Raw genomic sequence first — 16926 nt, forward strand, 5'->3', positions numbered from 1 at the left:
GCAGTGGAGGCCAGCCTCAGCCAGTGATTGGCAGAGCAGCAATGCGATCTGCCATCTGTAGCTCCAGAAAATTAAAGCGATAGGACTACGCGTTTCGTGGGGAGGGACCCCCTCTTCATCAGGTCCAGTGATTGGTCGGCTCATCGCAGTGGCATATTTATACACAAAAAAGACCGCGAAAATAGCGGTAACATCAATACATATACAAATTACAGAAAGCATAAATAATTTCAACAGATATAAAATATAATATATAAAATGTCCAACCTTTAAAACCCTATCTATATGTATTGATGTTACCGCTATTTTCGCGGTCTTTTTTGTGTATAAATATGACACTGCGATGAGCCGGCCAATCACTGGACCTGATGAAGAGGGAGTACCTTCCCTCAAAACGCGTAGTCCTAGCGCTTTCATGTGAATACACTTTCTAGGTTTTTTTTATTACTCGATGGTCCGAGTATACTCTTTCTAATACAGATTTCGATTTCCTTCATTGGAGACTACGGGAGAAGCGCCGACTGGAGCACCTTTTTTGCCCACCTATGTGGACTCTATCTCCATTTGCCTAACCGACCTGAGACCCACTCCGGACGGGATCGCTCCTGGCTGCACCCCGGCTAACTGCCCTGAAATTCGGGCGATAGGCTCTCATAGGTGTTGTACTCCCAGTACAACGCCACGAGGTAAGCAAACCACTACACCTGTCACTATTCCCCTATTTTACCAGAAGTAACGGCACATTGCACCGCAATTTTTTTCCCCCTGTCTTTTCTTTCCTTTTCCTGCATCCAGAAAATGAAATGCAGAGGAAACAGGGTGCAGATACTAAAGACCATGGGTGAACCGGGAAGGAAGTTTTATTTTTTATTTTTTTTTATATAAAACAACACAGACTGACAAAATGATTTATCATATAGAAACTGCAGTGTTCTTTGCTACTCTTTCATAGCATTTATATTATAGCATGTGCATCACATTGAAAAAAAAACCAAAAACATCAGCTTATTTGTCTGATCTGTCTATTATACTCTCAGGCTTTCAGGATAAGAAATTGTTTATTACAATGTTAGGGCTCGTTCAGATCACAATTTGGCCTCTGATGCCAACTTTTACGGGCAAAGAAAGCCACATGCCCCATTTACTTCATCAAAACCTGTGCTGAAAAAAAGTCGACCAGTTGCCCATAGCAACCAGATGGCTTTTATTTTTCAGAGGCCTCTGAAAAATAAAAGAAGCAATCTGATTGGTTGCTATGGGCAATTGGTCAACTTTTCCTCTACACAAGTTGTAATGAATCTCCCCTTATGTTCTGGTCATTTCCCGCACGTACTGTACATAGGTTTTTACTCCGACCCAAAAGGTGTAGCTGGTAAAAACACTTGTATAGTAAGTGCTGGGAATGATCCAAACAGTCACTATCTGACTTCCTTCTGACCAATAAAGTAAATTGGGCCCTGGCTCTCGGTGCAGGTATATGCCAGCAGCCGATTATTACGTATTGATGAGGTATATGGGCAACAGAAGGCAAACCCTCCCCTTTCCAATTATAACTACTTACTATCTTCATAGCTACTGTCGGTGGAAGATTTCTTGAGTGTCTGGATCTCTTGTGAAAGCAGCGAGAGCCGATCTGACTGAGAAGGTGTATCATCCTCTTCTGGATCTGGTGACTCTTGCATCATTTCCTCAATTTCTTCAATAACCTGCCAGGAGAGGTGGATCGTAAAAATGTCACACCCATGTTGCAAGAGAAGGAATACTTATCACACACATATCCTATACACAGTATACAGAGTATACAGAGTAAAGAGAAGCAACTCCAGCCATTGCTTAAAGGACATGTCCGGTGCTTTTCTTATTACATGACAGTGCGCTCAGCCTAAGGAGCTCTGGCAGGTTAAATGCACTGTCATGTAAGAAGCCGGCCAGAGCTCCTTACATGACAGTGCGCTCAGCCTATCACTGGCCGGGGTGGGACATCGCTGCGGCCGGTGATAGGCTGACGGCTGTCCGACGTTCCAGTCCCCAGCGTAAGGCCGACGTAGGCAAGTTAAAATTTATTTTCTTTATTTTTTGCAGCCCGGGCATAGGGATACAGCAGTGGTCTCAAACCTGCGGACCTCCAGCTGTTGCAAAACTACAACTCCCAACCGTTGGCTGTCCGGGCATGCTGGGAGTTGTAGTTTTGCAAAAGCTGGAGGTCCGCAGGTTGGAGACCACTGGCGTAAGGGTACAGTATAGAGTTCCAGCACCGGCGGCCCCCAACAAAGAGGAGGAGGGCAGTGCTTGCGGGTGGCATGTAAGTAGTACCCCGCTGGGCTGATAATTAATTGGGGGGGAGCAGAACAGCGCTGGCGGGTAACATGATTTTGGGGGGGTGGTGAAAGAAATACCGTTATATACCGTGGAACCGCCATAAGTTACAAAAATACCGTGATACACATATTTGGCCATACCGCCCAGCTCTACCTGTTAGGGCAAACTAATGTACTAAGTGGGGACTATAACAAGTCTCTCCCTCTGTCAGACACCTTTTGGCATACCACATTATTCTTCAAGTTCAAGGCAACAGAAACCTGCCACAAAAGAACTAGAGGCCCAAAGTAAGTTCTTCATTTACCTGCTCAGCTGTGAAGAGAGGTTCATCATTTATACAAGATACGATTATTGAATGCATATCTAGCTGTTCCCTCAGCTCCTCATCATCAGACAGGTCCAGGTTCAGATTATTGTCCACCTGAAAAGAGAAAATGCTTCTTTACACCTGTGGAGGTTGTCTCTTTACAGAAAGGGTCACAAAACCTTACAAGAAATGGGAAAGTAAAGAGAAAACAGTGAACTTGTCAGAATGCAGCTCCAGAATAAGAAAGCTTCAAAGAATTCCTAGGGATATAACATAAGGCCTTATTCAGTTTTTCCCGAATTAACATGAAAACCACATTGGATCAGCTTTGCACTGTTTTCATTGGGAATCTGTGGGAGAATCCAAACAGAAAAAAAAACATGTATTCCATGTCCAAAATGAGGCCAAATCTTATAAAAAGGAAATTCACTTAGATTAGGTTATCACTATATTACCACAGTCACATGGACGTTAGAAACTGGTGTCTGATGAGAACCCATCACTTATGGTCAGTGGTGGGTCCCACTTTATCTTTTACAAGCTTTATAACAAAAGTCATTGCCTATGAGGAGAACAAGATGACTAATGATAAAGTAATCTCTATAGAACAGGCCTTATTGTGAGGCTCAGTGGCCAGAGTGAATGCTGCAAGATTCTAATGGTCATGGGCACCAAAACAATGTTTTAGTATGTCAGAGTCCTATCAAAAGTTTTGATTGGTTGGGGTTTGAGGGGGAAATTTATCATTGCCTTCCTGACATTTTATTGGCTGAAATTTGGTGCAAATTTTGTGTAAAAAAAATGTTGCGCAATTTCAAAATAGACAACTTTGGTAAAAGTGACTGACATTCAGTTCTTTATTCTTGACTTTGCAGTGGACGAGATTTATTAACTATTTTTTTTTTCTAAAAAAAAGGCGCAAAAATATTGCGCAAAAATAAAAAAATAAAAACACATGAAAATTCATAAGACCTCTGAGTTGCCTTTGAAAAAGAACATCATACAGCAAATTATGAAGGGATTTTTCATTTGTGCAAAATCTATCAAAGCCTTGTGCTGTTTTAATAAATTTGGTGCTCATTAAACCAAGAACACCGCACTAAAAAGGTTGTGAATTGGCTGCACACAGACACATAATAAATCTCCACCTAAGTATTCAGGCCCAGACTGATGAGGAGAACAAGCGGGGAATGTTTAGCACCTCGTACATTCTCTCCCGCTTTTTGTCAGGAGGCAGAGGCGGTCTCATAATATAAGTCTATAGGACAATCTTTTTCACATAGACACAGATCAGGGACAAGTGCCCGGCAGCACAACTCTCTCCCCACTCATTCTAGTGAGTGGTCTCTATGACATATCACAAGTTTTTTTTGGGTGACAGGTACACTTTCAAGTTCTTTTTTTATACAACTAGGGAAAAGGGTGGGGGATTATTTAAAAAGAAAATAAATGAAAAGTAAAACTAAAAAAGTGTTTATTAGGTCATTTTCTGATCATACATATCCTAAAAAATCATTACTAAATTGATCGTATAGCAGTGCATTAAAAATTTGAGTAGCCGTATTAGTCCAGTGATACAAGATTCTGCAACATTTTTTGATTTGAATCTGCAATACCTTTTTTATTGGACTAACAGAATTTTGTAGAGAAGCTTTCGGGGTTCCTCCCTTTATCAAATCCAAAGCAAATCCAAGCTCACAAGCAGAAGACACAGGTTACATCTCACAAATATGCAGGGGTTAAGACAATAGATGTGGAAAATTCACGCTAAGATGGGCCATAAATTGTCCTGCTATAGGAACATAGACTAAATAGATAAGAATGAGAAAAAGGGGGAGGGAGGGGGGAGCAGGGGAGAGACTGGTAATTAAGCAGTTTAGTACAGGTTATAAGAAGTTTTGATAATGAGATAAGAAGCTCAAATCCACATTGAGTCCTCTGTTTTTGGAATAAAAAATACAGTATCATTTTATCTTCAAATGACTTTCAAATGTGTTTTTGAAGTTCCCTCTTAGTATCCTGATTGTAAGGTCATATATCGAGGGGCTTGTTTGGGTAAAATGGTGTCTACCTGGGGTGCAGTAGTCATTTTCTTTCTTACAGTTGATGGAATGTCTGTGTAGATTCATCCTTTCGTTGAGTTTCCGGCCAATGGCTGTCCGGGCATGCTGGGAGTTGTAGTTTTGCAACAGCTGGAGGTCCACAGGTTAGAGACCATTGGCGTACAGTGAGTTCCATCGCCGGCAGCCCCCCACAAAGAGGAGGAGGGCAGTGCTTACGGGTGACATGTGAGTAGTACCCCGCTGGGCTGATCATTAATTTGGGGGGGGGGGGGGCAGAACAGTGCTGGCGGTTAACATAGGATTAGTTCCCCGATGTGGGGACAGCGCTAGGCTGATAATACATTCCCGAGGGGGAGGGGCCCAACCGGTATTGCGATATGGGGGAAAATTCATATCGTGCAGCCCAAAAAATTCGGTATGAACAGGTATACCGCCCAGCCCTAGTTTCACCAATGTAGCATCCCATGTCACACTTGGTGCATTGTATCATGTAGACCACATTTGGGGATGTGCAGGAGTATAGCCCCCTAATGTTATAGGTCTTGTTGTTGTGGGTGGTTTTCATCTTGGTGCAGATATGATGGCAGAGTTTACAGCGAGGTTTGGTGCAGGGTTTGGTCCCATTGTCTGTTCTTTCTGTAGGTAATTTTCGGCTGACCAGCTTTTTTTTTAAATTGTGTGGTTGTCTGAAGGCCAAGATGGGAGGTTCAGGGAAGATTTCTTTTAGCATCTCATCTTCCGCCAATATCTGCTCCAGGTCCTTGATAATTTTGCGTATTTCTTCAAGGGCCGGATTGTATGTGGCTACCAGTGGTACACGTGGTGATGGTTGTATCTCTCTGTACTGTAGCAAGTGTTTCCGTGGTGTTTGAAGGGCGGAGTGTATTTTCCTATTGATTATCCTTGGTTTGTATCCTTGTTGTTTGAATTTCTCAGACAGCGTTTGTAGATGCAGGTCTCTGTCATCAGGGTTGGAGTAGATGGTACCTGTTAGCTTGGCTGTAGACGATTCCTTTCTTTATGTGTGAAGGATGGAAACTGTATTTATGTAGATAGCTGGATCGGTCTGTGGGTTTTCTGTATACAGACGTTTGTAGTGTGTTCCTGTTTTTTGTGACCGTAATGTCCAGGAAGTTCACACTTTCTGTAGAGAAGTCCATTTTGAGTTTGATGGATTGAATGTGTTAAAGGCATCATGAAACTTTCTGAGTTTTTCTTTTCCTTCTGTCTAAATGATGAAAATATCATCGATGTAACAGTAGTATCTGTAGGGTTTGTGAAGTTATGTGTCTAGAAATCGTTGTTCAAGGTCAGCCATGAATAGGTTGGCGTTTTGTGGTGCAATCCTGGTCCCCATTGCAGTGCCCATCATTTGTAGATATGTCACTGTTGAAGCTGAAGTAGTTGTGTGTTAGGATGAATTCTATGAGTTTAGCGATAACTCCAGGGCTGTATTTCCGGTTGTGGGTTTGGGATGAGGAACAGGGAGCTGGCATCAATTCCATCTTTTTGTGTGATGTAGCTGTACAGTGATTCTAAATCAATTGTTACTAATATGGAGTTGTCAGGCAAGTTTGTAATCTGACTGAGTTTGTTAAGAAAGTCAGTGGTGTCCTGTATGAAGCTGCTGGTGTTTTTACCAAAGGGCTTTAATAGGTTTTCTACTTTCAATAGGAAAATACACCCTTTCCTTCAAACACCACAGAAACACCTGCTACAACCATCACCACGTGTACCACTGGTAGCCACATACAATCCGGCCCTTGAAGAAATACGCAAAATCATCAAGGACCTGCAGCAAATATTGGTGGAAGATGAGATGCTAAAAGAAATCTTCCCTGAACCTCCCATCTTGGCCTTCAGACAACCACACAATTTACAACAAAAGCTGGTCAGCTGAAAATTACCTACAGAAAGAACAGACACAGACAATGGGACCAAACCCTGCACCAAACCTCGCTGTAAACTCTGCCAATATATCTGCACCAAGATGGAAACCACCCACAACAACAAGACATATAACATTAGGGGACTATACTCCTGCACATCCCCAAATGTGGTCTACATGATACAATGCACCAAATGTGACATGAGATGCTACATTGGTGAAACTAGCCGGAAACTCAAGGAAAGGATGAATCTACACAGACATTCCATCAACCGCCAGAAAGAAAATGACTACTGCACCCCAGTTGGACACCATTTTACCAAAACAGGCCACTCCATACATGACCTTACAATCAGGATACTGAGAGGGAACTTCAAAAACACTCAAGAGAGAAAGACATTTAAAGCTAAAATGATACTGTATTTTTGATTCTAAAAACAGAGGACTCAATGTGGATTTGAGCTTTTTAGCTCATTATCAAAACTTATAACCTGCACTATACTGGATTCTCTTATAACCTGCACTATACTGGATTCTCTTATAACCTGCACTATACTGGATTCTCTTATAACCTGCACTATACTGGATTCTCTTATAACCTGCACTATACTGGATTCTCTTATAACCTGCACTATACTGGATTCTCTTATAACCTGCACTATACTGGATTCTCTTATAACCTGCACTATACTGGATTCTCTTATAACCTGCACTATACTGGATTCTCTTATAACCTGCACTATACTGGATTCTCTTATAACCTGCACTATACTGGATTCTCTTATAACCTGCACTATACTGGATTCTCTTATAACCTGCACTATACTGGATTCTCTTATAACCTGCACTATACTGGATTCTCTTATAACCTGCACTATACTGGATTCTCTTATAACCTGCACTATACTGGATTCTCTTATAACCTGCACTATACTGGATTCTCTTATAACCTGCACTATACTGGATTCTCTTATAACCTGCACTATACTGGATTCTCTTATAACCTGCACTATACTGGATTCTCTTATAACCTGCACTATACTGGATTCTCTTATAACCTGCACTATACTGGATTCTCTTATAACCTGCACTATACTGGATTCTCTTATAACCTGCACTATACTGGATTCTCTTATAACCTGCACTATACTGGATTCTCTTATAACCTGCACTATACTGGATTCTCTTATAACCTGCACTATACTGGATTCTCTTATAACCTGCACTATACTGGATTCTCTTATAACCTGCACTATACTGGATTCTCTTATAACCTGCACTATACTGGATTCTCTTATAACCTGCACTATACTGGATTCTCTTATAACCTGCACTATACTGGATTCTCTTATAACCTGCACTATACTGGATTCTCTTATAACCTGCACTATACTGGATTCTCTTATAACCTGCACTATACTGGATTCTCTTATAACCTGCACTATACTGGATTCTCTTATAACCTGCACTATACTGGATTCTCTTATAACCTGCACTATACTGGATTCTCTTATAACCTGCACTATACTGGATTCTCTTATAACCTGCACTATACTGGATTCTCTTATAACCTGCACTATACTGGATTCTCTTATAACCTGCACTATACTGGATTCTCTTATAACCTGCACTATACTGGATTCTCTTATAACCTGCACTATACTGGATTCTCTTATAACCTGCACTATACTGGATTCTCTTATAACCTGCACTATACTGGATTCTCTTATAACCTGCACTATACTGGATTCTCTTATAACCTGCACTATACTGGATTCTCTTATAACCTGCACTATACTGGATTCTCTTATAACCTGCACTATACTGGATTCTCTTATAACCTGCACTATACTGGATTCTCTTATAACCTGCACTATACTGGATTCTCTTATAACCTGCACTATACTGGATTCTGTTTTGCCTCTCATTTTGTTCTGCTTAAAGGAGAAGTCTCACAGTAAACAATTGTTCAGCTTTTAGTGCAGAAGGTAAAGTTATACAGGTTTGTAAATCACTTCCATTACCAATGCTGCTTAGAAACCAGCTTTATCCGCATTCTTCTGTCTGACAGGAAATTCAGCTGTTCCAGGTTTTCATGACTTCCGACCCCCTATTCAGGCTGTTATCAGCAGCATCCAGGGGCCGTGACGTGACAATTACCCAGAAAACCCCTGTGCTGCAGAGAGCTCCCTGTGCTCGGCCTTAGCCCCTCCCATCTGATGAATATTCACACTGTCCTCCCTCTGTTCTGCAGTGATTGGCTGAGCAGCACTGCCTATATGTCGGCTGATTCAGATCATAGTTCTCTCCCCTCTCCTTGGTAATGTTTTTACACTGAGAACGGAGGAGAGGGGGAGGGGAGGGAGCTGCCAGCATAGGGCTGTCACACTGAGAATGGAGGGGAGGGAGAGTAGAATTGTCACACTGAGCACTGGGGAGAGAGGAGTGCAGGGCAGAGGAGGGGGGAGGTGATTGTGCCACTGTAAAGCTATTTCATTGAGAGGAGGAGGGGGAGGGAGTGATTTTACAGTGTAAAACTGCAGCTTCCACTCCAGGGTCCCTCTCTCTGAGCACTGAGATTACATTTTGTTTCCTCGTGGCCACCCTGCTGTATAGGGCTATGATTGGAGCTCAGTGTTATGTGGGAGTGGCTAACATAAGTTAGGGGAGGTAACAAGTTCTCTGCTCAGGCAGCTGAGAGCAGGAAATGTGAGCAGTGCATGCAGGGAAATGTAGTCTTTGAGATCACAGGCATAGCCACCATAACCAGGAAGTAACTGCAATTTATGAGCTGAATAGCTGGTGAATGGGGGGCGGAAAAAAAAATCACAAACATGTCAGAGAGGTGGTAGGTGAATATACTATGGAATGGCTTGGCATTTTTTTTTTCTTTGCTGCATGGGATATCTTCTTTAATTACAGTCTCTCCCCTTCTCCCTCCTCCCTTCCTCCCACTTTTTTCCCATCCTTATCTATTTAGTCTATATTCCTATAGCAGGACAATTTATGGCCCATCTTAATGTGAATTCTCCACATCTATTATCTTAACCCCTGCATATTTGTGAGATGTAACCTGTTTCTTCTACTTGTGAGCTTAGATTTGCTCTGGACTTGATAAAGGGAGGAATCCCGAAAGCTTCTCTACAAAATTCTGTTAGTCCAATAAAAAAGGTATTACAAGATACTGCAACATTTTTTGATTTGCATATATATATTATATATATTTTTTTTATTATTCTTTTTATTAAAAAAAAAAAAAAAACAACACACACACACACACACACACAACCTATAATTAACACAATCCATTGGTGCCTCTGGTGCTGAGGCCCAAAAACAATAGCAATTGCTGCTCAGCCAAAGGCTATGGTGGGACAGCACTGGGGCCTGCGATTTGCTGAGCTGCACTGTGACGCATGGACCCCCAGCACCAGGGAGAGGATTATTGTTGCCTGCTAGGGCTGTAAAGAAATAAAGTACACCGTACTCACCTCACCCTGTCCAGTGCCACTCTGATGCTCCAAACTCCCTGCAGCCTCAGTGATTGGATTGGCAGGTTTGGAATGTCATCAGGAAAGATGGGACACTTTCAAATGGTTATTCCCATGTGGTAAACTGATGGCATGTCGCTAGAACGTGCTATCACTCTCATAGGTGGAGATCTGACTAATGGGAGAAAGCAGCAAAGTAACTCCCAGCACAGTAAGGTTGAGTTCACATTGAGCATTTCCAGGCCGAAAATATTCCGGCCGGAGAATTTGAGGGCGCCCCGATTCAGTTGGCACTAGGGCAATGCGGACATTACCATCCCCAGAGACCGGAATGTATTCAGTGTGGATTCTGCTAAAAGAATGACAGAGATCGTTCTTTCGGCAGTGAAATTCTAGTAGTGTGGACTGTTTAGTGGAAGTGGAATAATGCTCGGAAACTCCTCAGTCTGAGCCCAGTCTAACACTCTTGCACACCTAAACTGATAGGGACCACAGCGCTACAGCCCCTACATTCTCAGAATCAGTTTCTAAAAAGGTCCCAACAACAACAATGGTGGAGATGTACTTGTGTAGAAGAGTGGTGCAGATTGCTTCTTTTATATTGCATAATCAATAAATAAATATGAAAGAAGCAATCTGATTGGTTAATATGGGTATATAAGGGCCTGACCCTTTAAAGGCAGGTTGGTATTTTCTGTGGATTAGGACAGTGTGTTTAACTACTTGTTGCCTCACAATGCCGTCAGTTATACAGTACAGACATACTGTATAAAAGTCTAAACATTTTAGTCACCTGTCACTTATTTGCTGTGATACAGATTTTATTTAAAACTATTTTGTTTTTCACAGGTATCAATGTAGAAACATATGAAGAATACGCTGTGTGCATACTGCCTAAGGAGTTACATGGTCAAGGGACCCTGAATGTTAGCATCAAGCATTTTCAAGTTCTTCAACTTTGCATCAATGAACAGATTCCTTTTATGAATTATCTAGTATTGATCTACAACGTACTGTACCAAAAAGCCCTCACAGGTAACAGACCTGAATATGTAACCAGAGATATAAGACCGCTACGCAAACCGCTGTGCAGCCCATCTGACTATTCTTACAGCCGGCTACTCATGCATCGGTTCCCTTTGACGGATTCAAGTGGACGTCTGTCCTTCCAGAGATTCCTAATGAGAAGCCTCAGGAGTAGCGGAGGTAACAAAGGCTACATAAAGAACAATGCATCTTCCTTATAAACACACACACACACACACACACACACACTTGTACCAGTATCTACTTGCCCATTCTAAAGCACTGAGTGCTATCTATGGCTCAAGGATACCGGGTGCTTTTAAAGATAGAACTCAATTTGTATGAAAAATTGTGTCCATTCAGTCAGAGTTGTACAGTTTGCTTTGATATACTAATTTTTAAAACTACCTTTTTTTCTTCCCAAGTGTCAAGGGCCGAGTTGAATTCTTGCTTTCCCTCACCTCTCAGTCCCTCCTTAAAAGGAGTACTCCGGTGCGCACTTTTTTCATTTTATCCCGTCCGGGCTGCAAAATAAAAGAAAACAAACTTTCTCTTACCTGCCAACGAGCCCCCGGAGCTCCGGTACACTCCGGTACAGGGGTTCGGTCCCCGGGCTTACTTCCTGTTAGCCCGGCACGTCACACGGAGCTTCAGCCTATCACTGGCTGAGGCGGGACATCGCTGCGGCCGGTGATAGGCTGAAGCTCCGTGTGACGTGCCGGGCTAACAGGAAGTAAGAAGAATACAGCCCGGGGACCGAACACCTGTACCGGAGTGTACTGGAGCTCCGGGGGCTCATTGGCAGGTAAGAGAAAGTGTGTTTTCTTTTATTTTGCAGCCCGGACGGGATAAAATGAAAAAAGTGCGTGCCGGACTACTCCTTTAAAGGGGTACTTCACTGGAAATTTTTTTTATTTATTTGTAAATTACCGCTAATAAAAAAAAAAAATAATCTTAATCCTTCCAGTACTTAGCTGCTATATGCTCCACAGGAAGTTCTTATTCTTTTTGAATTTCCTTTCTGTCTGACCACAGTGCTCTCTGCTGACACCTCTGTCCATGTCAGGAACTGTCCAGAGCAGGATAAGTTTTCTATAGGGATTTTCTCCTACTCTGGACAGTTCCTGACACAGAATGCAGAGAGCACTGTGGTCAGGCAGAAAGGAAATTCAAAAAGAAAAGAACTTCCTGTGGATCACACAGCAGCTGATAAGTACTGGAAAGATTAAGATTTTTTTTTAATAGAAGTCATTTACAAATCTGTTTAACTTTCTGGCACCAGTTAAGTAAAAAATTTAAAGTTTTCCAGTGGAGTACCCCATTAATTGATATACAGGGCTCTGTAAGTCAGTCTTAGAGGGGCTAAGAGGCGAAGGGTGAGTAAGGAGATTTTTATACGTTCCAAAAGAGTTACAGTTTGCCTTTATACCCCAGCAGCTATCCAATGGACAAATTTAGCTGACCAAATCCCTTTTTAACAGTAGGTCATTCCATTTAAGAGTTAACATGGATATCCAATGTATTAAAAAGGCACAAATGTGGTGTTCTACATCAATTGCACCTTGGCCTTGATGGGTCCCCAAGGTTAGATACCCAAACTAACCTAAAAATATTATCGGCAGGTGTCGGATTCAGGTTGTACTACCATTTACACCAGTGATTCCCAACCAGGGCGCCTACAGCTGTTGCAAAACTACAACTCCCAGCATGCTAGGTTGTAAGTTTGCAACAGCTGGAGACATCCTGGTTAGGAAACACAGATTTATACCTACAGGGATTATTTACATGTAGCAGACTTTTTGCAGAAAGCTCGCTGTCTGCCCTATTTATGTAAATTCGGCTTGCAGTAATAATCTAAAACTCCTGCAAAATTGCCATGTGTGAATCATACCATAAGACTGAGTTCAGATTGAGACCCTATCACAGTGTTTCCCAACCAGGGTGCCTCCAGCTGTTGGAAAAATACAACTCCGGGCATGCTGGGAGTTGTGGTTTTGCAACAGCTGGAGGCACCCTGGTTGGGAAACACTGCTTTATCACAACCCTTCCTTTATATATCCTAGTTCTCTTATCAGTAAGGGACATAATGCTGTGGATAAATCTCTGTGTGCATAGCCATCAAGGTGACACCGCCACATGTCTCCTCCTCAACCTCCACTACCCATTTTCCATACTGGGGGGAGTGTGACCACCCTGAACTCAGATTAAGCTCTTAACTGAGAAGTAGATAGGTCACACATCTCATTTTCACGGATGGCTTCTTCTCAAAAGGTCAAAATGTCCTAGATACTGAATGCTCATTAAATCACACTGCAAATTATAGAATGTAATTCTATCGCCATATAAGGCTTCAATATTCCACCGCATCCCAATACTCCACTGATGACATTTAGAGAACGTTATCGATCAAAGACAAAACTGAACACATAGGGGGGAGATTTACCAAAGCCTGTGCAAGGGAAAGTTGCCCAGCCAAAGCAACCAATCAGATCGCTTCTTTAATTTTTAAAGGGGTATTCCGGAGAAAACCTTTTCTTCTTCTAAATCAACTGGGGCCAGAAAGTTAAACATATTTGTAAATTACTTCTATTAAAAAAATCTTAATCCTTCCAGTACTTATTAGCTTCTGAATGCTACAGAGGAAATTCCTTTCTTTTTGGAACACTGATGACATCACGAGCACAGTGCTCTCTGCTGACATCTCTGTCCATTTTAGCAACCGTGCATAGCAGATGTATGCTAAGGGCAGCATGGTGGCTCAGTGGTTAGCACTGCTGCCTTGCAGTGCTGGGGCCTTGGGTTCAAATCCCACTAAGGACAACAATAAATAAAGACTTTTTATTATTATTATTATAATAACGTCAGCAGAGAGCACTGTGCTCATGATGTCATCAGAGAGCATTCCAAAAAGAAAATAATTTCCTCTGTAGTATTCAGCAGCTAATAAGTACAGGAAGGATTAAGATTTTTTTTTAATAGAAGTAATGTAAAAATCTGTTTAACTTTCCGAAGCCAGTTGATTTAAAAAGAAAAAAGGTTTTCACCGGAGTACCCCTTTAACAAGGCCTCTGCAAAATGAAAGAAGCAATCTGATTGGTTGCTATGGACAACTGGGCAGCTTTTCCTCTGGGCAGGTTTTGATAAATCTCCCCAATAGGGAGGGACAAATTCAAAGACTTGTGTATTTAGTGCAGTTTTACTAGCACCACCAACAGTGCTTTTTGCGCAAGATTTTCAAAAGTGGTGTCTGGAGTTTTTGAAACTCTGGGGTATGTTTGTTCCGTAGTTATAACCTGTGTAAATGATCAATAGAGAAAAGAAAAAGCTAGCCACTATATAATGATGCACACCACAAATAGTCAAATAAAAATGCAATCTTTATTATAAACACCATTACAGCACTAACATTTAAAACCACTTAAAAGCATATACAAAACATGGTGGAGGAATGTAATCCTACTCTACAGCCCCCTAGTACGTATGAATGACCTAATGGGAGGGTTCCGGGAATCGGACATCGGCAAAAAAAATACATATGAAACGTGTGTGGAAAAAATAACATACATATATATACACACACACACACACACTAGTGTAGAGGATGGACATAAAAGTCAATAAAGCATAATACAGGTGCATACAATATTTTCATACTGGATAAATGTGTAATGGAATGAGCATCAATAGCCCATGCAACAACCAACCACTAATGCCAAATTACAGGACTAGCTAATTACATTCCTCCACCATGTTTTGTATATGCTTTTAAAAAAGGATAGGGTATAAGATGTCTGATCGCGTTGGTCCCGCCACTGGGGACCCCTGTGATCTCGGCTGCAGCACCCCGCTGTCATTACTGCACAGAGCAAACTCGCTCTATGCGTACCTCCAGGGGCCGGAGCATCGTGACATCAGGGCTCCGCCCCTCGTGACATCACGGCCTTCCCCCTTAAAACATGTCTATGGGAGGGGGCGTGGCGGCCGTCATGCCCCTCCCATAGACTTGCATTAAGGGGGCAGGCTGTGACATCATGAGAGGCGGAGCCGTGACGTCACGATGCTCCGGCCCCTGTAGAAATTAATCGAAAAATACAGCATGTGAACATAGCCTAAGAGAGTGTTTCTAATTAAACCCGGTTTAAATACCAGTTAACGAAAATGTATCTCCGGAAGGCTATGTTTACACGTCCGGAATGTCCGCACGGAAAATCTCTATGCGGACATTCTGCAGACTGCATCTCAGATGGCTACGCATTCCGTGAGGATTCCACAGAAAGAATGGACAGGTTCATTCTTTCTGCCGACACAAATCGGAATTTCCGCAACATGCCAACCCATACATTGTGAACCGATCTGTAATACTGCATAGTGAACAACTGTTCTATAGTATAGTAACAAATGTTCTATCTAACCAGGGTACCAATGAGACCAAAAATCGGCCCTGGCATTTTAGACTAAGCAGCCTATTTTTATTTTTAAACCAAATTTTAAATAAATGACGAATATACCGATTTCACATGGTCTGTTATATTTAGCATGTTAGTCACTGTAATTTCTTCTATTGAAGTATAATAGAGGATGTAACTCAGTACAGGATACAGAATAAGTAATGTACAGTCATGGCTATAAATGTTGGCACTCAAGAAAATGAAGTATTTCTCTCAGAAAAGGATTGCAGTAACACATGTTTTGCTTTACACACAGGAAAAAAAAAAGCAAATTGGACATAATGTCACACCAAACTCCAAAAATGAGCTGGACAAAATTATTGTCACCCTTAAAGGGGTACTCCACCCTTAGACATCTTATCCCCTATCGAAAAGATAGGGGATAAGATGTCTGATCGCGGGGGTCCCACCACTGGGGACCCCCGCAATATAGCAGGCGGCACCCACCTGTTACTGCTCCAGAAGCGCTGGAGGGTCTGGCTCCCGACCACGGGAACAGAAGATCGCGACGCCACGACTCCGCCCCCGTGTGATGTCACGCCCCCTCAATGCAAGTCTATAGGAGGGGCGTGACAGCCGTCACGCTTCCTCCCATAGACTTGCATTGAGGGGGCGGGACGCGACGTCACACGGGGGTGGAGTCGTGACGTCACAATCTTCCATTCTCATGGTCGGGAGCCAGACCCTCCAGTAGGGGTGTGAATCACCAAGAATTTGGCGATACGATTCGAATCGCAATACCAGAGTGGCGATTCAATAAATCCTGATATATCGCCATACCGTCTAGGTGACAATACATCGCGATATATCCCGATTCTGTCTCAAAAACAATGTCTTTTACACTAGACTTTTAGGAGGAATCATTAGATTCCTCAGACATATGAATAGAGTTCTATTGAACTCCATTGATCTGTGATCCATTGATAGAGCCTGGCTTGACTAGGCTCTATCAATGAGAGCCACGGGACAGCAGGAAGCAGAGGTAAGCCTCTCCGGCTACCTACACGGTGGATCGCCCGCCCGCGATCGCACTGATTGGGGGGGGCGATCCACCCCACTAGCCCACCAGGGAGCGTTCACAGATCCCTTTAGACGCCGCTGCCAGCTTTGACAGCGGTGATCTAAAGGGTTAATAGCCAGCCGCGGCGATCGCCACATGCTGGCTATTAGCGGCGGCCCCCGGCTACTGAAAACAGCCGGGGGCTGCAGATTATGGAGCGGGCAGGAGTCCGGAGCCCGCTCCATACAGACTGCTGGGCTATTAGCGGCGGTGATGTATCTGTGGCCCCCAGCTACTGAAATCAGCCGGGGGCCGCAGAGTACACCCAGAGAGATGCCGTGCTCGTCAGGTCCGGCCTTGCTTGCACGAGCCGGAAAAATTCAC

The 16926-nt window shown here is 42.8% G+C and overlaps 1 protein-coding gene across 5 annotated transcripts in view; it reads right to left on the reverse strand.

Moving 5' to 3' along the window:
- Positions 1–16926, reverse strand: part of FEZ2 (fasciculation and elongation protein zeta 2) — a 91449-nt gene that overhangs the window by 36282 nt on the left and 38241 nt on the right. For all 5 annotated transcript variants that reach the window (XR_008891500.1, XR_008891499.1, XM_056567500.1 and 2 more), the window contains exons 3-4: positions 2624–2740; positions 1562–1706 (exon numbers count right to left, since the gene is read on the reverse strand). Coding sequence is in view for 3 of the 5 variants with exons in the window: in XM_056567500.1 (XP_056423475.1) it covers positions 1562–1706; positions 2624–2740 (262 nt within the window). In the remaining 2 variants the exon portion in view is untranslated. The remainder of the gene's footprint in view (positions 1–1561; positions 1707–2623; positions 2741–16926) is intronic.

The sequence above is a fragment of the Hyla sarda genome, chromosome 3, assembly GCF_029499605.1.
Source record: "Hyla sarda isolate aHylSar1 chromosome 3, aHylSar1.hap1, whole genome shotgun sequence".
NCBI lineage: Eukaryota > Metazoa > Chordata > Amphibia > Anura > Hylidae > Hyla > Hyla sarda.